We start from the raw sequence: 24,736 nt of genomic DNA on the forward strand, positions 1-24,736 counted from the left end.
ACGCAGGTATTTCTTAATGATGGTGTGTTAAGTTTTTTTATTTATAATTTTTATACCCTTTTGCCTGCTATATTCAGATTCTATATTACGTATATTCACAATACAGCAGCATTTACACAAGTGTTAAAAAATGACGTAATTAATCTAGTCAATACAATGATCAAATAAAAGAAAATTAATATTAGAAACATAAAACTTAAAAAATATGCTAACATACGTTTATTACAAAAAAAGAATGAACACAACAATAAGAGATGTTAAATATCAAAAATTTTAGAGTTCCATTTAGAAACTCTTCCACTGAGTAAAAGGCATTGAACAACACAATTCTTTTAATGGCGCTTTTAAAATTTGGTATACTTTATTGGTATATGGCAGCTTGTTAAAAACCTTATTCCCCAAAAGCTTATCCTTCACATCTAGCATTAAATTTACTTTTTCATAGTGCAACAGTATTGCAAAATTGTGGTACACAAAAGATCCATTGCAATTGATAACAATCACTGGTTTTATTGATCATAATCATAGAGATCATATAGACTGTTGAAACTTAATGGACATATTTTCATGTTTTTTTTTTAATTTCTCTAAAACGGAATGGAGTTGGAAAAGTATAAACGGGATTAACCATTTTAAAACAAGCAAAAATTATGAAGAACGCATTTTATTCAAAATATCAATAATAAAAAAGTTTTTCCTCTTGAAAAGACAATCCGGGGATATACTGTATACAGTAAAGCTTTTCTTGGAAAATATATTGTCTGGAACGGCGCTTTTTTTTAATTTAATATGAAAGTAATAATATATAATAAACTAATATCTCAAATGCCTTTTTTATATGGTTGAAAATTTTAACAATCAAGGCTATGGAAAACATAGTAGATTAGATATTCAGCTCAGCAGGAGCATTAGATTTTTTCCAGCGATTTTTTACCAATAACTACCAAATTAAATCAAATGCTGATCAGGAAACAATAATTAAGAACTTCAAAGTATTAATTATTTACATTATTTATTTGTTAACTATATATTATGGACGCAAATAACAGTATATAACAAATCAAGCATTAAATTATAAAATAATGCATGAATAATTGTTTCCAATAACAATACTTGTCGATGGAAAAACATACTTCTCAATAGAATATAAATATAATATATTTTAGATAATAGAACTATTTTTAAAAAAATATTTAGAATATAACCTAGAAAAGTATTAGATAATGCAATTTAATGAATAATGAATAAATATATTAGATGAAAGGATATTTAATTAATGAAAATCAGATAATACTATTAAGTACTCAATTAAGAATATTTACATCATTTTAATATTTCAATCAACACAGAGCATATACAACCTGTACCAAAAATATCCTATTGTATATGTATGTAAAGTGAATCCTGCAAAAGCAGGGATAATTTAGAGAGAAGACATGCAAAAAATGACTGAAAATACAATCTACATTTCTATTAAAATGATAGACATTTGTCACTGTCATGTATTCTCTAGTTTCTAGTTAGATTTTAACAACTTGAAATATTTATTGTTAAAGTGTGATTTTCCGGTACACCCTGTATATATTTTAGATTTAGAACACTTGTAATTTTCACATCATGGTGAAATAAAATCTGCCAAAGCAGCCAAAATTGATATATTTAATAACAATAATAACATGTAATAAAAAAATAACGGCGTCAGAGATCAGAGATGGCTTGAAATTATTGGAAATTGCTGTCAAAAAATAGGTAAAATTATACTGTCGAACTGGGCAGTAAGCCAACCAGATCACGTTTTTTGATCATACAGTATTATAATTAGGCAAATAAACACTGAATTTACCAAAAGAAATAAATAGAAAAAAAAGTTTTCAAATCTCTTAATCAAATAATCTCAACATAAGCTGTTCAAATAATTTTTTTCTCATACCTGGAAATATTATTTTAATACCAGTGTTACCATCTATGATGTCAAATTTTGAAAAAAGTCTAATTCACGAAGATGTAACAGTCAATCAGATAAGTTTAGGTTATATACATGATGATAGAGTTAAATATCTAGTTTAACCAAAAAAAACCTCAGCGTTTCAAAAACAGTCTTGTATATTATAATACAGATTAACCTGTCTGACTGTTACATTGTTCAGATTTTTTATTTAAATGATTTTAAAAATGTCACTTTTTAAGAATTTAGGTGCTATATATACATCTTCAAATTGTTATGTTTACATGCTTCTATAAAATCAGTCATTCCCACAGTTCATTTGGAAAATTATTTACTTCAGTTTGTTCCAGGACAGGGTTACCATCAACAGTATAAGAAATTCTAATCCTCATTCTAAGAACATTCTGTAAAAAAGGTGTTTTTAATTAGAGAAGAATCCCTAGTAAAATTGTTTTATTTTATATTTTAAGGTAAATGAAAATTACTATACTTTAGTAGTATATCAATGGGCTCTTTCACAAAAAATAAAATACCCAATTCAAGGACAAAATCTGGAATAGAAGACTATTTTCAGCATATTTATCCAAAAAAAATAATTCCATGACATTGAATAATTTTTTTATAGACCCCCAAAATTGCTTTAATTTGGAATAATTATAAAGTGCCAATTGATGACGTATGAAAAATACGCCCAATCACATTGCAGAACCGTGCTCGTGCGCCAGCCAGCAACTGGCAAAATTGCGATTTGATTTGACGTGCATGTTGAATAATAAATTTGAGGTTAAATTTTTTGTTTACTCCGTATCTGAAAGCTTGTAATCAAATTTTAAGTTTTAAATTGTTATTTTTTGATAATTTGTTCCATCATGGTCGTACTACCTGGATTCGAAAAGGCGTCATCTGATAACCTTCCTAAAGTTGACGCCGAAATGGTTAACGACTTTGGTGGCCCGGCGGTGTTGCCGCTTTTCAACATGCCAGGTGTGACGTATTAAAATTCTTATTCTGTATATTGTATATTCTCTAATGACTTCAAGATTTTCGAAAGTGAGATAGTAGAAAATTCTAGAATTAATTCAATTATGTGAATTCCAAAATACAGTGAAAGAGCCCATTGCCCAAATTGATTTAGTCTGTCCAACATAAATGACATAAAATACATATTACCTGTGAAACTGACAAGTATAAATGTTACTGTCAGGGATCCTCTCATTGGATAGACTATATTTCAATATTTTAACACAAAAAAATTGAAAAAGAATACTTACTTGTCCTGGATTAGTTACTTTTAAAACTTGGGTAACTACACCATTCGAAGGAATTGCTGTATCAGATGGCGAAAGCATTTGAATTTGGAATGTCTACAACAGAAAGAATAAAAAACATATACGATTTTTTTTTCAATTATACCTTAGGCACAGCCGCTTGAAACAGGAAATCAGACATAGTGGATAATGAGTGATTGGACGCTGTTACATTTATTGTAGCAGTATTATTTTCCTTCGCACTGTCAAATGAAAAAACAACTTGCAATCCATCTCCCTCGAATGCTGTTAACGGTGGTATACTTTTGATTTCAGTTTCAGTATTTCCACTACTAAACAAGTCATCTAAAAATATATTTGAAATATTAGACTATAATCTTTCTTTATCAAAGTAAATTGAGACTTAACCAGTAAGGAAATTGGAGTTTTGGTTACTCATCACTGGTAACAAATTTGCATTATTATTTTCTAGGATTAAATCCATGTTGTTTGTTGTATCGTTGGCTACAGGCGTCGAATCTCCCAATGGACCCAAACCTAAAAGATCTAGCAGATCTTGATTATTTGTATTCAAGACGGAAGTTGGCTTAGATGGTACAGACGACGGTTTAATAATATCCAGATCGTCAGATCCCCCCAGTAAGTCCAATAGAGCATTCTGAAATATTAATAAATAAATTTACGTAAAAAAACTATACATATAAAGTACATAATTCGTTCTAATCTAATTGCGACAAGGATAGTAGTGATAAAACTTAGACACTTTGATAAAACAATTCGCAATTTCGTTTGTTGTATATGCTTTATTTAATTAAACAAAAACATAACATACTGATTCACTTGGTACATGTTGAGGGCTACTTTCTTCAGAATGTGGTTCTAATCCATCTAAATCACCATTAGTGTGAAGAGTATCATCTGGCTGTCGGACAACTTCCATAGGTGGCATCCTGCATTAATACATGAAATTTACAAATTCAAGAGATTTTAAGGACAAGGGCAAACGTCGATATTTTAAGTTCAGGGTATTTAGATTACAAATATTTGCAATCTAATGTCTCTTTTAGTATTATAATTAAAGAAACCTCATACAATATTTTATGATACCCGTATTTTTTATTTTATTCTTTCTTTCTCAATTTCATAAAAACAACTAGCTCACCCGGCAAACGTTGTTTTGCCATAAAAATTATTCCTATAATTATTTTAGTAGAAAAAAATGTCTAACTTGTTGTCGCAGTGTATAAATGTATTTGGAAATAACACTGACATACTGAAATTATTAGGAAGTGAGAAACGGCTTATTGTGTGAGATAGATCTCATCCCTACCCCGTTCTGTTGACTGGGTCAGAAGTGACATCGGTAGACGTCTGGCCGGGATAACTGATAATTGTAAGTGATAATTTTATTGATCCAGTTATCGACCAGGGTTGAAAATTATTGAATTACTAATATCGCTATTAAAAACTAAGGGTTCATTGTAGAAGGGTGAACATTTAGGGTTACGTATTGTTTAATGCTACATCATAAAAAAATCGGGTGGACCACCCTTATCATTTAGAGATATAAAAAATAGATAACAACCTAGTCTCAGACCTACTGAATATACATATAAAATTTCATCAAAACGTATTAAAACTACGTATGACGTATTAAAAATAAAGTGCGGATTTTTATACTGGTCTTTTTTGTTTTTATTTATTTTCTTAAGAACGACTTCAAGTTTTTCGAAAGTGAGATAGCAGAAAATTCTAGAATTAATTGCTTTATTCAATTATGCAAATTCCAAAATATAGTGAAAGAGCCCATTGGGTATGTTCAGAATATTATTGATTAGTGACGCCCTCTGTTGCTTATCCCATAAAATGCGCATAAGTGACGTTATAACTTTATGACATGCCATTCTTTTCTTTACAAAATATCTTTCAATTACAGTACGTCTATCCGTTCTGTAGCTACGGGGCATCCGTAAGGGGGGAAACTATATTCTCTCGATGTTTCTCGTAAAAAATTAGACGACACGTTCCATCAATAAAAATTCGACAAATTTGTAGTAAATGAAATGGGAGGGTGGAGTGTTTTGCGGTGACATGCTCGTCAAATCCACGTGAACTCTCTACCGATTCTATTTAGGCAGTGATTTATAAAATATATTGCTGTTTATTTAAATGTTTTTTTTGTCTGCATTCCTTTCATAGACACAAATCCAGTAGAAGTACTTTACTTGAACTTTACAATAAAAATCAATATGTTTGACTATAGGTCTGTTGCATTTTCCGCTGGTGCTGCCATCGGAGAATACCGTAAACAGCCGACTAAACAAACAGACGAGTTTAAGTTTGGCAAGAGTACACGAAAAATTGGTCATATAGATATTCTAAGCACAGTTCTAAGTGTTAGGAAGTATAATTTGAGAAAATTAAAAATAAAATAAAAAGGTAAATATTTTGAAATCTCCAGAAGGTCTAACTTGTATTAAAATTAATTATTCAAGCTAATAAGTCTTTAGATGACAATGGGATCAACTATGGTAGTGAGCATAGTTTTACGCATCAGTTTTGCTAGGGGGACATAACATAGTGGGGGCTATTTGGACTATAACGAAATTTTTTAAAGGTGCATAATTATAATTTTAGAAGATGTTCACAAAAAAATTCTAAATGAAGCTTAGATTATAGATAAAATTCCAAATTTAGGTTTTTAAAACATATCCAGGGTATGTCCAACATAGACTGCTATACTACACATCGACACTTACCTTTCCAGTAATGCTGGCCTCAAATGACTATATTTTCCAAACAATTGTGAGAACTCTACTCCTCTTTGCTGCAACTCTATGTGAAGATTTGAACAGAAGGAACTGATAACTTGTTGAATTTGACTGTAAGAAAGCATATTTGGTCAATTATCTTATACAGGTCAAGAACTTTGAATGCAAAACTTACTTTGTAGAACTAAATCGGGTGCTTAACTTTGTGAGAGACATCAAAGCATACTGTTTAGTTGTGGGGGTATTTTGTGGACTCCATAAAAGTCTACAAATATAATAATTTAATATATTTTAAATACTTATTGACATATCTTAATTTAATTTTATGTCTATGTACTAAAAGTTTCAAAAATATAATGGAACTTTCAAAGAATAACAATTTCTAATATTTTTTATTATAAAATATATAATTTTGTTCTGAACTTTCTTGTATAGTCTGTATAATATGGATATTTTTAGTCTGTAAGAAAGTTTTAATAGTGTCATTCCTAGAAGATTGTTGTCATTAAGTTCTTTCACAAACCTATGATAGATGTTAATGACATCTTCTTCAGTGGGAGATTGAATACTGTGTTCTTCATCTGGAGGGGCTTGCAGAAGTAAATCTCCATATTCACCTAAAATTATAATAATTTTTTATATTAAAAAATGTATCTTCTAAAATGAAGATTTGTTGGTTTTTGTTGGATGTCATACCTATAGCCCAAACTGCGACCTGTGTTAAAGGTTGCCTGTTTTGTAAATCTTCAGATAAAGCTTTGTACAATTGTAATGCAATGTAGCCTTGGTGACTTGTACTTTCTGATATTAATTGTATTGTTGATGCTATAACGTCATCCCGAACATAGTTTCCCGCCTTAAAAAACAATTACAATAAAAAATATACATTAACTAATACTAGATACTTACAGCTACGAGAACCTTCAGTAAAGTATCTAAATGCCATCTTTTATTTGGAGCAAACCTTTCAGCTGCTAAAACAATACTGCTTGAACAAGGAGCTTTAAACTCCGGATCAGATTTTTCCAAAAATGCTAGTAGATCTTTCATCATTGTTCTGATGTTCTGTGTATTTACTAATGCAAAAGAGAGTTCCATTGCCCTCCTTCTTATTGACACATCTGGATCTATTAATAGAAATATAAAAAGTAATATATAATTTATTAATGAGTTTATATTAATAAACTTGAAATTTCTTTTAATATTATAACGGATTTTATATCTTAGCATCACCATAAGAGATAAAAAAAAAATAAATAAAATGTACCTTTCAAATACTCTAGAATAGCTGATGCGGATTTTATATCTTAGCATCACCATAAGAGATAAAAAAAAATAAATAAAATATACCTTTCAAACACTCTAGAATAGTTGATCGATGCCTCTGAACTGCTGATGTATCTACATGAACTGTTCTCAGTAATGTATTTAAAGCAACATATCTGATATTTTTGTCGTTATTTAACAAAAACCTTCCCAAAATATTTACTGCTAAAACCTGTGTGAATACAAATGATTATAATACAAACTTTCTTTTAGCTATTAATCAACTTACTCTGAGGCCACCTTCAGACTTAATATCCATAATAGATAGTACCGTTTCATACAGGATGGTGTTTCCAACATTCTTGCTTGTCTCAGTATTTGTAGCTACTTGTGCTAAAATATCATTCATGGCTTCAGAGGTATCAGCATCATTAATACCCAATATTCTTAGAAGTTTTAATATTTTAACCTAAAATGGCAATATTATTTTTTAACCATATTTTTTATAAATAGTCTAATATTACCTGCAAAAACGGATCACTAACTCCAGATACATCATGTTCAGGAGAATATCCAGCCAGAATTAGATTTTTTAATATCCTCACTAAATTGGGAACAATCTAAAATATATTAATACATGAATACTGTTGAAAATATAGTTTGTCCTGACAAAGTAGTCTGTCCAGAAGAGTAGTGCTGGATGATTTCAGACTTTCTTTAAATATTTACCTTTTTAAAATGATTTAGCGTATCAGGACTATTTTCACACATTTCTGTTATTAAAGTTATTCCAGTAATAAGGACACCATGATTTTTATCAGATAACATGCTTCTTGTAGCAGGTAAAAATATTTCCATTAATTCTGGTACTCTAAAAGAACAACAAATTTAATCTAGTATACAAAAACATCACTCTATTTTACCTTTTAATTATTCTATAGGCACACAATGCTGCTTTCTTTCGAATATAGGCATTAGGTGATTTCATTAATCTTTCTACTTCGCCAGCTAAATCTCTAGCCATTTCTGGAGAGGCTATGGCCCCTAAAGTGCACAAAGCTAATCCAACAACAAACTGAGTTGTAGAATTAAGATCACTAAAACATATTATATTCTTCATATTTGTATATAACACTATTAAAAGAACTTACTTTTTCAAACAATTTGTAATTAATAAATGTACATCTTGCCTTTCATCTAATAATAGCATAGCACCTAAATATCCTATTCTTTTATCCGTAAATCTTGAACTTGCTATAAGTTTAAGACATTCTAGTTGCCCAAAATGTGCTGGATATCCTAGCATATGAATGTATAACAGTTTGGCTATATTTCGACATCTGAGAACAAAATAAATACATATAAGAAATGTATACATTAATATGTTTAATATCTAATAAATTCCTCTTCACAAACATAACATTTTCATAAAATTCTCTAAAATTTGAGATCTTATAAATTTTCATTTTAGGTCAATCCATAACATTCAGATGAAGTATATAGTATTATAATGTTATACAAGAATAAATAAAAATATACGTACTTCAAATTGTAAAGATAGAATATACTCAAATGGTTAAAATTTACAAATAAGAAATGTATTTCTTATAAACCGTAACCACACCGTAACTACATAACAGATATCAATTGGAATACTTATAACTTCAAATAAAATGACCTTTAACTATTGAATACTTAATGAATTACTAATTACATTGAATTATTGGTTCATGAATTACCTCCAAACAGAATCCTCTTCACGGAATGTACTTCTTATATATGCACATTCTTTATTAACAACACTTCTTTCTTCAGCGGCAGTTCTTGCAGCCCTAATTTGCCGTATTAAGTCTCGAAGTCGCATCGGTGTAGGCATCCGGACTGGAATGCACAAAATTTGAAGTTTTATCTCAATCGGAAGGTAGCTCTACTTACCCCTTTCGATGGCCTCATTAACCACCTGCTTGATTGTGGCCATGTTAAAAGCCGGGTTAAATCTAAAATTAATGTTGTTAAGTACCTACTACACTACAAATTTGTTTAAATATTACCCATGCTCTGAAGCATTCATATTAGTTTTTATGGACACACAGCTTTAAACAAGTTAACAAGTATGTTAATCAATATACACACATTTAGGTATAAAGACAGGCTTTAATTTAGTTTAATGATCTTGTTTATGGGCTTTAAATATTGTTGAAAGTGCTGCAATTACTGCTGGGGGCACTAAACACAAAAATTCACCTGTATTTTGCACCTTGCTGATTTGACAGTTGACAGTAAATTTTAACCTGCTATAAAAGCAGCATATTATGATGAAAATTTAAAGAACAATAAAGTGTACAAAATTATTTATGGATATTAATAACTAAACCATAACTAAACAATGCATAATTATTCAGACTTGAACTGTCCAATGATTTCTCCATAGATTTGTCATTAAAATAAAATAATGGCCGATTGTGACAAACGTCAACTTCGTGTCAACTTTCAACTTCAACAAATTGACAACATGGACCAATGGACATGTTGACAACCGCCAACTGGACAGGGTTTTTTTTATTTTTTATAAATTATATGTGGAAATTGGAATTTTTCAAATTTGTCAACTTCCAAAGTTATTTGAAAAGTAGTCTTAGCAGAAAACGTTTAGCAGTGATTTTATTGATCAATCCAATATCAAAATAAAGCCAATTTTGATCATTTTCAATTTTACATACGCTTATTTTCTTTTCGATTTCTACCACTTTTGTATCCAAAGCACTTTTTGTTTATCATAGCTATTTGTTGATAATCGTTATCAAAATGAACAATGCACAGCAAGCTTAAGCGAAACGAATGCCTAATTCCTATTAAACATAAAAAATAATATTCTTTTACCTTCGGTTAGCCTCAGGTGGCAAAACACTCCAATCTGATTCATAATATGGATACATATTGCCTAATTTTTACCTTTAAATGTATTGAAGACCTGAATAAAATTTTAAATGGATTCCTGATAAGAAAATGTAAACCTATTTACTAGATAAGAGGTTTACATATCTTTATCAATTTTATTAATACCTGTTATGTTTACATTATGTGAAAAAATAGAGCACATATATAGGTATTCTTTATCATTACACTATTTAAGACATCTAGGAATGGAATATTAAATAATTTTAATTAAGAATATTGTTAACATAACTGCACTGCTTTTCTTAATCCCTTATTTTTAAATTTTTTAATAAGTGGTTGATAATAAAAATGAAAAGTTAAAATTGGAAATGGACACTACAATAAGCTGCTTGTTGCAGTATTTTTAAAAGGTCTTAAATCATAATTACACTTACATATAGGAATACAACCAAAACAGTAGTTTATAATATAAATTTATATTAAGCTACCTATTTAAAATAAAACACATGGTTTGTAAATAAATTAGAGAGGTACAAAATTATACATGGAGAGGTATTATTTTACATAAAATCATTTTATTTAATCTCTTATATTTTATTAGTCTTTTTAATATTATTTCCATTGGAAATAACAATATTGTCCCCTATATCATACATGATGGAGGTATACTTATTAAATTCATAAAAATATGAAGTTTTTTTAAGTTTCATCACTGTTTCGTGGAGGTCTAACAAATGAGTTTCTTTTAATGCAGTCAACTAACCATCTAATACCTTCATCAACGCCTTCACTAAAAATAACATAAACAGTAATTCCACAACTGAGTATATAGATATAACTGTTACACTTTTTTGTGTTCATAGTATATTATATTCTCTCAATGATTTTTACAGTTTAATAAACATGTAAAATTAATTCAAATAAACCTATTTGATCAAATTGTATTTACCCTGTTAAAGCTGATACTGGCATCACCATACAATCCCTTTTCCCAATTAGATGAGCATTTTTATTAAAAATTGGTTTTACTTCTCTAACACCCATACAATCTGGAAGATCTTGTTTATTTGCTAATACTAAAAGAGGTACGCCTTGTAGATTTTCATTTGCTATCATTTTGTCTAAAAATAAAAAAGCCTAATACTTATATATCGGTATTATATATGTTAATATAAGGGTCTCTTACCAAATATATCTTTAGATTCATCAATTCTATCTCTATCTGAAGAATCAACTATATAAATAATTGCATGTGACTCCTCATAATACTAAAATATGTTTCAGGATAAAAATGCATAGTTATTGTTATCAGTATAAAAATTACTTTGTCCCATAAAGACTGTAATTCACTTTGACCACCAAGATCCCAAAAATTTAATTGGACACTACCAATATCTATTTTTCCAATATTTAGTCCAACAGTAGTAGTTACTTTGGATGGATGAATTCCTTTATAGTTTTTTGTCAGTTTTGTTTTGGCAGCTTCCAAATAGGTCTGAAATTACCATAAATGTGTTTTGTTGTATAATTCTTTGAATAAAATAAGCTTGTTATTCAAAGGTATAATTACAAAACTAAAAATGAGAATGGTTCACATACAGTTTTACCAGCATTGTCAAGTCCTAAGATCAATACGCAATATTCATCTTTCTGGGATATATATTTATAAAAACCATAAACGAGACTATACATTATTAAGTTCCAATTTATTAAAATTATAGTTAAAAATCTTAGAATGTTTTTTGGCAGCAAGTAACAAGGTTAAAATTGTTTATTTTTGTCATCGCTGATCGCTGTCTGTCGCTGTCACCTGTCACCACGCCACTCTGTCACATTTCAAGACATACGTCATTATGAAGATTAGTTTGGTTCTATGGTTTGTTTTGGAGTTAGGGCTGGGAGTAGGTGTCCGCCGTGTCCGTTTATTTTTTTTATATAATAATGGACAATCACGGATGACGGATGCTTAGATTAAGAATAAAAATAGGGTAATGGTGTGGATCCGGTGGCTGACCTTGAAACGAGTTTTTGCTGCATATAGTCACATACACTACGCATGCGTACATCTTCGATGTTGCCAGATTGCAAGTTATTTTGGAAATATTTTTAGTAGAAAACAAATATGTGCTTTTCAGTGTTTTTTTGTCGATATATACCGCATGATCGAAAAAACGGCGTCCAGTTGGCTGGGAAATGACGATTGAGGACATTTCCCATATAAAATGACAGCGATCTTCATTTCATAGTCATCGCTGATGCATTTTTTTTTCTATCATAATACGCGGTATATTATTTATATTATTATTTTAATATTTCGCACAACCAGAGGCACAACACGTGAACGCTTATTATGTATTTTCATAGTCAATAAAATTAAATAGAAAAACTCTAGATTCCTATAATTAATCTAATTGCTCTAGATTATTATGCTACGTTTAAAAGGGGCTTTATTAAAAATTCGCGAAATTAAAAAGGATGTGTCCAAGTTTTTTCTTTTTTTTTAATTTTTAAATGCTGTAGCTCCATGTTATGTTCATAATAGTTTTTTTTAACATTCCATCAAAACTACGGAGGCCTTAAAAAGCCTTTTAGTCTCCGTAATTAAAATTGTAGAATCAGGTTCAGCAACATTAACAGTTACCTTGTTTAATTCTGCTTATACTTATATTGCATTTTTCTGCTACCTTAAGATTTCTCTATTCTTACACCTAATTTATGTGATTTTCTTAGCATATATGATTTATAAACCATATTTTTCCTAATGGAAAGATGGAATTGGATATGCAAAATTAAGATATTTTAACATTTATTTTCCAGACAAAGCATAATATAGTATTAAGATTAAGACATAACAAATATTATAAGAAAGATCTTAATATAAATCACAAACTAACTAAGTCTTAATTTGGTCTTGTATAAACACAGGTATAAAACTAATAAGATCAAAACTCAACCTTCACATCTCTGCCTTCATCATATTGCCAAGATTTGGCATTATAGGAAACAACAAATTACAGTAAATTAAGAAAAGAATATCAAAGTACACGATATTAAATACTGTAATGTATTCTACGACACAAACCATCTCCCTTCTAAAGAGAAAAAGATAAAACATAAAGCTTATTTTAGTCTTATCACCACACTCTTCGATAAAATATATGTCTAAAATTGCTATTAATCCACTAACTTGATATTTTTAAAAAATTATGATACAAACATTATAATCAAAGTAATATAATATATTAGTAATAATTAATATATATTATATTAGTAACATTATAGGTAAAATGTTACCTCTATCTCCCATAGTATATTGTTCTATAAGACTAGTCATGGTAGTACTTCAATACATGAATACATATAATCAAAACTATTGTTGCCTGTAAATAACTAGAGATTAAATAACTTGAAAGAAATAAAATAATTCTAATAAGTTTAAAACCATTAAGAAAAAATCCGTAAATGATAATTTTTAATTCTAATGTAAATATATAAATAAATGTTATTATTATTACAATTTTATATATCATTCCTTAATGGGTTGGATATCAAGATAAATCTGAAATTATAAAATTAATTATAGAATTTGTATTATTATTTATTAACACTCCAAAAAAAAAATTTCAACTGCAAATAATTCGAAAATAAACTGCAATTTGGCAACATCGACGATGTGCGCTTGCGTACATCTTGCGTAGTATCGATGATCAAATGCAGCAAATATGGGCTTCAAGGTCAGCCACCGGATCCACACCAAAGAATATCTTAATACTATAATATTCTTTGTCCACACCAAGGTCCACACCTTTATATAAATTATTATGGGGATAGATAGGGATGTGATGATAAAATATTTTGCCTTTGACTAAGGAAAATATCTGGTTGCCTATATTATTCATTAACATCAAAAATTCAGGATAAAAATAGATTATTATTCAATTTTTCAGACTCCTAAATTTCAACTTTCAGTTTTTTTCTGCCCGTAGTCTTTTGTCATATTAGTCTGTGTGTTATACGCCTATTTATTTTAATATTGTGCTGTGATTTGTGGATACAATACAACGAAATGAACTAATAAATATCGAGTATGGAATAATAGTTATTTTTAGAAGATACTAAAATACTACATGAATATTTTCATTCATAAACATTACAAAAATTTATGGATACAGGCAAAGAAACAGGCTAACCATATAAATGCTTGTTTAAACTGTTGAATGAACTCTTAATTGCATTTTATTTTTATTTGACCTCTTGCAATAAAGTGTTTACATTATACCTACCTATGCCTAGTTAGTTGTTTTATATATTGCTGAGGTGTAATTCTATATCCATTCAATTATGGTTTCACTAAAAGCCAAAGAAATATTTTGTACTGTTTACTCTGGTCTTTTATTTGTAAGTAATTGGAATGCCGATAGTTACCTATTTATTATAGAAAAATAGCTTTAGTTCATTATTTTAGGTATCTGGTTTAATACTCATAGGCTGTTCTGCATATTTTTTATTTAAACTTTTTTACCATTACACTTTCATTCCATCCAGTAGTATTGGACCATTCTTTACTATATTTGTTTTGGGTATTGTCCATTTATTTCTCACTTGGTTAGGAGTTAAAGGACCTCCAAGGGAACATAACTTTCACATTATTCTGGTAAGAGAATTTATATTTTACTAAACTATGTACATATATTTTACAATATATTTTGCAGTCTGATAAGTAATTCTAATACTTTTTTGAGTGGACAATGTGCGTTAATTTGATTGTTTATTTTTAGTTTATGGTGTTTACAATAATTTTATTGGTGTCAGAATTTGCAGTTGGAATTTGGTCAGTTATATTATGGGATGAGGTTGAAATAGGATCGATCGATTTAATGACTAAATCTTTTCAAAATTATGATAAAAAAATAAAATATTGGAATAAATTACAACATCAGGTTAGTAGTATTGGAGTTATTAAAATTTTATTCAACAGGCAGCGTGGCCGAGCGGTCTAAGGCGCTGGTTTTAGGCACCAGTCCGAAAGGGCGTGGGTTCGAATCCCACCGCTGTCAACTTTTTTTACTTTTTTTTTTACTTTTTTTTTACTTTTTTTTAGTTACAGTGCTGCGGTATGATTGGCACAGGAGATTATAATAATCAAACAATTCCGTCTTCCTGCTATTTAGATTCACAAAAAATAAATTTGGCTACAGTTGGATGTAGATTACCATTAATACGGTATACAAAAAGGATACTTATTGATGGTGTTATTATTGGATTTGTTTGTGCAGCATTTCAGGTGAGTAACTTTGAAATAGATATACAGGGTGACAATTTGAAAAATAATAATTAGGAATATCTGTTAGATAAAATATATTATCAGAATATCTCAAATACATATACCGGGTGTTTCACAAGTGGCTCACTTCTGTAACTTTTTTACGATTTTAGATAAAAAACGAGATTTGGTACGTTAGCATATGACATATAGACATCAGGACTGATTGACATATTATATTCAATTATTTTCGACCACTTCCTGTTTCACCGGAAATTACTACAATTTTTAATATTTAAATGACACCCCCATAATTTTTTTTACTTTATTCGATAGAAAATGACGCTCATAGAATTATATATATATATATATATATATAGTATATATATCCCCGGATTGTCTTTACAAGAGGAAAAAGTTTTTTATTATTGACATTTTGAAAAAAAGCATTCTTCATAAAAAAATGTCTAAACTGGTTAATCCCGTTTATGCTTTTCCAAATTTCCATACCGTTTTAGAGAAAATTAAAAAAAAACATGAAAATATGGATGAATTTTTGAAGTCCTAAAAATTGAAATGAAGTCCTCAAAATCAAAAGGCGTTTCTGTAGTAAAAGCGTTTTGATTTCATTCTTTGATAGATGGTAAGTAATTATTAATTTTGATTAACGTCACATTTTTGTTATTGTTAAAGTATCACATTTTCCGATAACTATTATCACTTTTTCCCTATGTTTTTTCCGCAGCATTTTGTACTTCTTTAACATTTTAAAATAGCAAAAAGTATGACGTTAATTAAAATTCTATCAATAACATAATAAAACGAAATTATATTACCACAGAAACGCGTTTTGGTTTTTAGGACTTTAGGACTAGGAAAAAATTCAACTATATTTTCAGGTTTTTTTAATTTTCTCTAAAACAGTATGGAAATTTGGAAAAGTATAAACGGGATCGACCGTTTTTGAACAAGCAAAATTTTTTATGAATGCATTTTTCCAAAAATTCGAAAAAATTGAGTTACAATAAAAAATTCGATTTGGACATCTTTTGGACAAGAGACGAAAAACATTAGATGATCAAATCTATTTTTCCGAGGTTCCTTGATTAAAAAGTTGTGTTTTTAGCATAGCTATGGCTATGGCCAATCAATACCAAATCTCTTTTTTTTTTATCTGAAAAAATAAAAAAGTTATAAGGGTGTGCCATTTTTGAGACTAACCTAACACCCGGTTTATTGGAGATTGAGAAAACAAAAATGAGATAGTTTTTTACTCACCCTGCTTTACTACTTAAAGGGTAGTTAGTATAGCCTGTCCAATGAGAAAAATATCACAGTGATAGTAGTTTGTCATCATTTTAACTTATAAGTAAAGCGTGTTTTTTTTTCGTGTCAAATTGACGCCACAGGTTTTAAAAAGTGCAAAATTAAAGTTTCTATGCATCCAAATATTTCTTATGTATTTATAGTTGGCTTTACGTGCGTAGTAATTGTCAGTATGGCTCATCGAAATTCATAAAATGTTAAAAAAGTTTTAACGATTATCAGAATTTGGGACTATTTTCCACAGCTCTCCATATAAAATTACCCGAGAAATTTGTAAACATATTAGGATTTCAATCGATTAAAGGTGAGTTTATATGCATCCGTAATCATATTTAAATATGGGCTGTCTTTTTTGATATAAAGCAAAAAAAATGCATAAAATCAACGACGGACAACGCATTATAGGCTTGGTGCATTTCAGTTGATTTCAACAAATTTCGACCGCAGCGCACTCTACGGCAGAAATCAGAAATTATCAATATATAGTTCACGCCGCCGCGTCGTCATGTCGATCGCATCAAAATAATATTGGGCGCATTCAGTAAACACACCGGTAAAGACCTACAGATAACTTTTCATTGAACGAACAAGTTACCGGTACGTAAATAAACCGGAAACAAAATACGGTAGGCTCTTAAGTGATCGGTGAATCAACCGGTGAGTTACCATTGGCATTCAATTTAATTTTCTGCACCGGTGGACTAACCGGTGTGTTTACTGAATGCGCCTATTGAAATCGGGGTTGTGTCATAATATTTAAGTAGTTTAGTTTTTTCCTGGTGCAGTTAATGAGACTATAAAACACTCACGTACGAGGTTTGTATGATATAACGCTGTTTCGACTAGGTAACTACTTTCGATAGGCGACTCAACGACTGGCGAATTAGCTAAAACAAGGCTAAAACAATAACCGTAGACAATATTGCCAGATTGCCAATTGCCACTGCCTAATAGATTCTATGTGCCAAAATGATTTTACAGTCAAATAAAATAATAAATGAAATCATTTAGAAACAAATACAGATGACAAACAAGCAAATTTCTAATTTGCTGCATAATACAAATTTAATCTTTCTAAAACACAGTTATTTAAAATTGATCATATAAAATAACATGGACTGTTTCTTACATAGTTCTGTAATAAGATCGGAACTGGCAATACCGCATCGGCGGCATCGGAACATCGGGTGCATCCGTGCTGCGGTAACGCACTGCTTTTGCTTGTCCATATCCATGTAATGTTAAGTTGCGGCCGTGCGTTCGATTTCGAATAACGGGATGCGTTCTTTAGGTAATAATAGGACGTTGAACAGGTGGCGTTTGTTTTGTATGATGTTTCCGGCTTTGCAACCGTAATAAACACAATACTAACTTACTATTTAGAAAATAATGTAGGTCGCATTGTAGGATTTGAAGGTAGATATATAATGAAAATTGATCAGATAAATATATTTTTATTTTGCCTCTGTCTTGAATAAATGGAAGGGTAGGCAATGCTTTTTTGCCTATATGTAATGCACGCCAGTGGTATCATATGATCGAAAAAAATGGCGTCAAAGACGGCTGGGGAATGAATGACAACCGATGATAACTTTGCATATCTGTATCTGACGAGATCAAGCCTAGAAGTCATTAGTTAGTACACTTCTTAATTTTTTAATGGCTCTTACTAACACTTGGCCTTAAGAAGGTTGTAATACCGTATAATCCAAAAAAAAACGGCGTCTAGTTGGCTTGGAAATGACGGTTGATGACATTTCCCATATAATTTTACATATAAAATGACAACGATCCCCATGTCACAGCCATCGCTGGCGCCGTTTTTTTTTCGATCATATTGTATATTTTTATATTGAGTAAAAATTATTTTTAAATGGTGTGGTTTAAAATTCAAGAAAAAAAAATTTGGAAATTGATTTGTATGTATGTCTGGAAACGTTCTATCCTTTAATATTAATATTTCTATTATTAGTATTAATTTATGACAAGTTTTATGTCAATTTTTAGTAAATAATGTCTAGAGTCTAGAGAATAACCTCGCCAAAATTATCATCGACTATCTATCATTCCCCAGCCGTCTTTGACGATTTTTTTTTCGATCATACGGCTTATATTTTCTCATTGGACAGAAATTCGGATAGATGAAAACTAAATAAAATATAAATAATAAATAAAACCAAATATAGGCGATAACAGGCGAACAAAGTTTCGATTTTTTAACTGTTTTTATCCCTTTAATTTTTTTACAATTTACTACTAGTACGAGTAGTATAATTTCTAGCTCAATGTACTTGTATATATCGGGTGCGTCTCAAAAGAGGCTCAGCCTTATAACTTTTTCATTTTTTCAGATAAAAAAACGAGTTTTGGTATGTTAGTAATATAAGACATAAATTAGGATTGATTGACGGTATTCAATTATTTTTGATCAATTCCTGTTTCACCGGAAATGACTACAACTTTTGATTTTTAAATGACACCCTTGGTATATTTCTACTTTATTCAATAAAAAATGATACTCTGAGTAGAATGACATATCATATGTCAACTTTTAACGGTTTCGCTTAAAAAATCGTATTTTAAATTTTAATCTAGAGCGGCTGCGTTAAAACTATTAATTTTTAATCAATCATTTTAATGTTTTTTTTGTGTCTTGTCCTGGCCGCTTAAAAGATGCTCAAATCGTATTTTTAATCATATCTCAATTTTTTCAAATTGGACAAAGGCGGCTCATTAGCATATTTGGAAAAAGCATTTTTTACGAATAATTTGGTACCACACACTTGGTATTTCCAGTCAAATTGTCGTTATGAACCGCATGTTACAATTTTAAATAAACCATATGCGAAAACATCAAAAGTTGACATATGATATGTCATTCTATTCAGAGTGTCATTTTCTATCGAATAAAGTAGAAATATACCGAGGGTGCTATTTAAAAATCAAAAGTTGTAGTCATTTCCGGTGAAACAGGAAGTGATCAAAAACAATTGAATAAGTCAATTAATTCTATTTTATGTCATATACTAACATACCAAATCTTGTTTTTTTTATTTGAAAAAATAAAAAAGTTATAGGGGGTGAGCCACTTGTGAGACGCACCCGGTATATTGTTTAATATGTCACTCTGTAGAGTAGAATTAAATAGTTTCTTAAGTTTTATAATTAAAATCATTAGTAAGTTATAAACTAAAACAAATTATTTCTATAGGGTTTAGGCTTCTTTGCGTTTTATTCATTTTTCAAAACATTAAGAGTGGAGAGGACTGAGAGAGCTGCTAGAAGGGCGGCGATGCAGAGAGAGATGTCAGTTGCTAGCGGGGGTATACAGACTCAAGTGTATATACCTGTAGGATCGGCACCTCCGCCGTCAGGTGCCGCTTCTGGTGGTGAACCTGCTTCAGTTGCTGCACCTAGTGAGGGAGATAAGGGCCCATCTACACCGCCAGTAAGCGCATCGCCATAGAGTAGTTTTCTTAAGATATTTTTGTTTTGATAGAATTACGTTTTTTAATTAGAAGTACACTGAGTTAATTGGATGATTTTCTACTTATTATTTATTCAAATTACAATTGAATAATTAAATATGTTATCATCAAGAAGTTTTTACGAGCAAGCTTAGTTTTTAGAGCAGATAGACAATGTCTAGACAATAGTGGGAAACCGTACTAATGTTTTTTTCAGTGAAAGTGAAAGTTTGCTTATCATAAAACTTTTTGATCGCCCCAATTGAATCAATGGTTGTAGGTTTGTTTTGTTCCAAATATGCATGTGTCGTTTTTGGTTCTGTTAAAGAATTCGACGATTATCTTAAAGCAAATAGTGACATTATATAATTTTTTTTTCAGAACAAGTACCTATGTTAAGGCGCAGTACAAGTACAGGGTAGTCGAAATTGGTCTGTTTTAACAGAGAAAACCTATTTCCTGACTAGATAGAGCAAAACCGACATAGATGTCATGGGTTCGATTTCTGAGATACGTTTAATGACGTAAACAACCTGTTGATATTTTCACTTCCAACTGAGATACGGGGTCTTTTTGAATTTTTTTACCATTTGGAAAATTGTCCATAACTTTTGTATTTTGCGGAATAATAAAATTCTGTAAAAACCTTCTTAAGACACTTTTTTAAGCACAATCCAATGGCGTAGTCAGTTTTTTTTCTACGCTTGCTCTTTTTGTCAGAATAATAAAAAATATAATTTTTTAAATAGAAATCTTAGTTGGCTATGAACTTAAAAAAATGCTGACGTTTAACCATTTCTAACGATATGAAGTTATGGGCATTTATTTCTAAGAATGAGAGAAATATTAGGTTTTTTAATTTTGTATCGAAGCGGGCCTTGATTTTGTGTTGACCTAGATGCCTAATTATTTTTTATCACAATTTAATATTCTATATTATTATTTATCTGCATAATTAAAGATTTTTGAAAAGGTAAACCAACATTCTATATCAGTATTACCAATTACAATTAAAACGCCGGGTGACAAATGAACTATTAAATGAAGAATTGGATTGGAACAAGGGGCTTCATATCTTAGCCACACAAGGTTTTTTTTTAACTCCTTTCGACTTTTTTATGGCGCAAATTAAAAGACCTTATATATAAGAGAAGAACCATTGGGACGAGAGAAGAATTATTGCAGAAGGCTACTAGGCAAGCTTTTGGACTTATTACACCAGTTCGTCTATAACAAATCGCTGTAACTTTGTACGCAAAAGATGTTTATTGTGTATTTAACAAAGAGGTGCTCATTTGGAACATCTTTGATGATCTTTTTTAGAAAACTCTATTTGTCACTCAAAAAATACGTCTTTTTAGTTTTGTACTTTGTTTATTGTATTGATTTCATTAGTAATTACTAATACTAATACTAATATAGATTATTAATTTACCTTTTCAAATGTCTTTAATTATGCAGATAAATAATAATATAGAATATTAAATTGTGATAAAAAATAATTAGGCAAATAGGTCAACACAAAATCAAGGTACACTTCGATACAAATTTGAAAAACCTAATATTTCTCTCATTCTTAGTAACAGATACCCAAAAATTCATATCGTTGGAAATGGTTAAACGCCAGCATTTTTTTAAGTTCATAGCCAAATGTGATTTCTATTTAAAAATTAAATTTTTTATTATTTATGACAAAAAGAGCAAGCATAGAAAAAAACTGACTACGCCATTGGATTGTGCTTAAAAAAGTGTCTTAGGAAAGTTTTTACAGAATATTATTATTCCGCGAAATACAAAAGTTATGGGCAATTTTCGAAGTGGTAAAAAATTCAAAAAGACCCCGTATCTGAGTTGACAGTGAAAATATCAACAGGCGGTTTACGCCATTAAACTTATCTCAAAAATCGAGCCCATGACATCTCTGTCGGTTTTGCTCTATCTAGTCAGGAAATAGGTTTTCTCTGTTAAAACAGACCAATTTCGACCACTCTGTACAATGAATGAAGGTAAATGTATTTGTATATGTATAGGGTGTCCCATATTTCGTGTGTTTTGCAGGGTTTCTCATTAATAGCCTTTCTCATAAGCCCCTCATACACTAAAAGATTTGGCCTGCGGATAAAAACTTTGCATTTATAGAACAGACCAAGCCTGTTACAGGTCAAGCCTTATGTGGACCAAGCCTGTTACAGGCCAAATCCGTAGACTTGATCTCTCAGAGTACACACTCTTTCTTTCTACTCAGTTACTCAGCAGGACTCAGTTTTCAGTTTTCGTTAAGATAACCAAGATCCAAAATACAAAGAGGGTCTAAAATTGCAACATTTTGAAATTCGCTCTGTATTTTCAGAACTAAGAGGGCTAGGACAAATATGTGTGTAGCATCTTTAGCTTTATAAAAAAAGTAGCACGGTGATGTGAAAACTGCATCTTTGATCTTTTTATCTCTAATCTCTTAAAACGAGAAACTGCATAAAACACACGAAAATGGGATACCCTTTACACTGTACAGGGTGGGTCAAATTGGACGCTTTTAAAGGGAAACAGCAATATTATTTTCGTTTAAATTGCTGCTCACAGCTAGAATTTTTTTGCATTACAACCGGCGTCGTTCAAAGCCTACTTATTCAAAGTCGGCGATTTTTTAAAAACTCTATATATCGAAGAGGAATCGACCAAAATATGAATTGTGCTATATTTTTGGAAAGGTATCCCATATTTATAAAATAAAATTTTCTGTTTATAATTCTTAAATTATTAATTTTAAAAAAATTATACTTAAACCATTACATTCTACGTAAAAAGGTGCTTTGGAAATGTTTTGAAAAAAAATACAAAATTTTCCATAGCAAAAAAGTTATAGCGATTTTTTAAAAATGCACATTTTTGAAAAACTTGTAACTCCGAAACGGTAACAGATATCGATGTGCGGTTTACACTATCATGTTTTTGAAAAAAATTGAGGTCCAGACACCGATATTAGTTTTCGTCTATCTCCTACAGAAAAGTGTGTTTCCCTTTAAAAGCGTCGAATTTGACTCACCCTGTACACATCATCATCCGAATGAATTCATTCGCCTTCGTTCGCTGTATGTGTACACGCCTTTATAATTAAGCACGTAATTATTATTATTTGTAAGTTTTATTTGTTCTAATAATTTTGCTTTATGCTTTACACCACTTTTTTAAGAAATTACTTGCAGCAGTCTTTTGAGTAGTATGTTTTTTTGCCCAATAACAGTCGCTAATATATTGAAATATTTCTAGTTCAAGTTTCTTCAGAATGTGCTGAGCTATTATTGATCTTAAAAGTTCAGATGAAATTCTGGAAGAATCACCGCTTTCCACTTGGAAAAAAGTATTATAAGAAGTCAAACCACAATAAACCACTGGTTTTTACCACACTAATTGTAACAACTGTTTTTACCAGAATAATTATAAGTTTTACTGTTGCTTTCCGGTTGGATAAACTAGTGTCATTGGCATATTGAGACTTTTTTAAAAGAATTTTGTTCTTGCAAGAATGATCTGTGAGCCATATTGGGCTCTGGATACCAAAGAGATATATTTAACTTGTTCTGCACAACGTTTTTTAAATTAAGTCTCGATATATTGCTTATTTTGTATGGAGACATAGATCTGATTTTATCTATGTATTAATATGTGCCTTGTTAAATATATGTGATACTTTAGAACCTCACTTTTGTATAATTACATTTTTTTTCTTTAAATATCACGTTTTAAGACTTACTAGACTTATAACTAGATAATTATTTTTTGTACAATTTAGATTGTATTTTCACTTTGTTTTTTTACAACGTTTTTTATACATTTATGTATTTGATATATTTTTTTTGCGAAATACAAGGATATTTTTAGTAGAACTCAGTGAGATTGATAGTTTTTCAGTTATAAATAGATGGATTTGATATATAGGAATTATTGGCAGGCCAGTAGTTAAAAATTAGTAACTCTATTATTGAAAATCCTAAATTTAAAAACTTTTGAGACGAAACTCGTTGGAGATTTTACTAGAAAAGTATCTAATGTGTATTTCATTTTACGCACATGACAAAAGTTTTGAATAAAGTTTTTTTCAAAAATTTATTATGTGATTTTTTTTTCTCTTAAGCTATCTTTACATTCTTGGCTGTTTTATTTCGGCTAGACTATTTAAAATAAGTTTTATTAGGTAAAGTAAGCAGTTAATAGTTTTTGTATAATTTACTTCTATTTAATTCAGACACAAATTCAGAATATAATAAAGAAAGGATATTAAACATTTTTTAGATATTCTTAGTGTAGATTAGTGGCCGGCCGTAGCTCCAGCGTTAGTGTGTCGATCTGCGGAGCGGAAGGTACTGGGTTCGATCCCCAGCCAGTACGGTCGCGTTATTTATTTAAATAAAAATATTTATTTATCTAAATAGAGCGACCAAAGAGCCGCCATGCGCCACCTCAAGGAAGGCAATTGCCAACCACACCTTGAGTATAATTTGCCTTGTACAGCCTCTCAAATAGTGCCGTTCGGA

The 24,736-nt window shown here is 30.1% G+C and overlaps 3 protein-coding genes and 1 non-coding gene across 5 annotated transcripts; 2 read left to right on the forward strand and 2 right to left on the reverse strand.

Moving 5' to 3' along the window:
* Positions 1-999: 999 nt before the first annotated feature.
* On the reverse strand, positions 1,000-10,258 carry LOC115881878 (AP-1 complex subunit gamma-1). Of its 2 annotated transcripts, none has more exons than XM_030899585.1 (19): positions 10,131-10,258; positions 9,186-9,247; positions 8,990-9,131; positions 8,402-8,590; positions 8,174-8,347; positions 7,980-8,121; positions 7,775-7,870; positions 7,540-7,719; positions 7,335-7,482; positions 6,894-7,111; positions 6,681-6,840; positions 6,508-6,601; positions 6,160-6,249; positions 5,973-6,095; positions 4,046-4,163; positions 3,622-3,871; positions 3,359-3,558; positions 3,217-3,309; positions 1,000-2,349 (listed from the first exon to the last, which is right to left on the reverse strand). In XM_030899585.1, exons 1-19 carry the CDS (start codon positions 10,184-10,186, stop codon positions 2,248-2,250), a joined length of 2,637 nt encoding a protein of 878 aa, XP_030755445.1. In that variant the 5' UTR covers positions 10,187-10,258; the 3' UTR covers positions 1,000-2,247. The 2 variants fall into 2 exon arrangements, with proteins under 2 accessions (XP_030755445.1, XP_030755446.1); XM_030899586.1 differs by lacking the exon at positions 10,131-10,258 and adding an exon at positions 9,302-9,735.
* A 347-nt stretch (positions 10,259-10,605) lies between these two features.
* LOC115881888 (ADP-ribosylation factor-related protein 1) lies at positions 10,606-11,962 on the reverse strand. Its single transcript, XM_030899610.1, has 5 exons — positions 11,748-11,962; positions 11,473-11,643; positions 11,335-11,416; positions 11,098-11,269; positions 10,606-10,938 (listed from the first exon to the last, which is right to left on the reverse strand). Exons 1-5 carry the CDS (start codon positions 11,838-11,840, stop codon positions 10,848-10,850), a joined length of 609 nt encoding a protein of 202 aa, XP_030755470.1. The 5' UTR covers positions 11,841-11,962; the 3' UTR covers positions 10,606-10,847.
* A 2,496-nt stretch (positions 11,963-14,458) lies between these two features.
* LOC115881892 (leukocyte surface antigen CD53-like) lies at positions 14,459-24,311 on the forward strand. Its single transcript, XM_030899614.1, has 6 exons — positions 14,459-14,546; positions 14,614-14,802; positions 14,927-15,088; positions 15,250-15,432; positions 19,949-20,185; positions 23,472-24,311. The coding sequence occupies exons 1-6, from the start codon at positions 14,490-14,492 to the stop codon at positions 23,505-23,507; spliced, it is 864 nt and encodes a 287-aa protein (XP_030755474.1). The 5' UTR covers positions 14,459-14,489; the 3' UTR covers positions 23,508-24,311.
* Positions 15,126-15,205, forward strand: Trnal-uag. The gene has a single exon. It is a non-coding gene; the product is annotated as a tRNA-Leu (tRNA).
* Positions 24,312-24,736: the final 425 nt, after the last annotated feature.

Source organism: Sitophilus oryzae, unplaced genomic scaffold (assembly GCF_002938485.1).
Source record: "Sitophilus oryzae breed Bouriz unplaced genomic scaffold, Soryzae_2.0 scaffold_1744_pilon_pilon, whole genome shotgun sequence".
Taxonomy (NCBI): Eukaryota; Metazoa; Arthropoda; class Insecta; order Coleoptera; family Curculionidae; genus Sitophilus; species Sitophilus oryzae.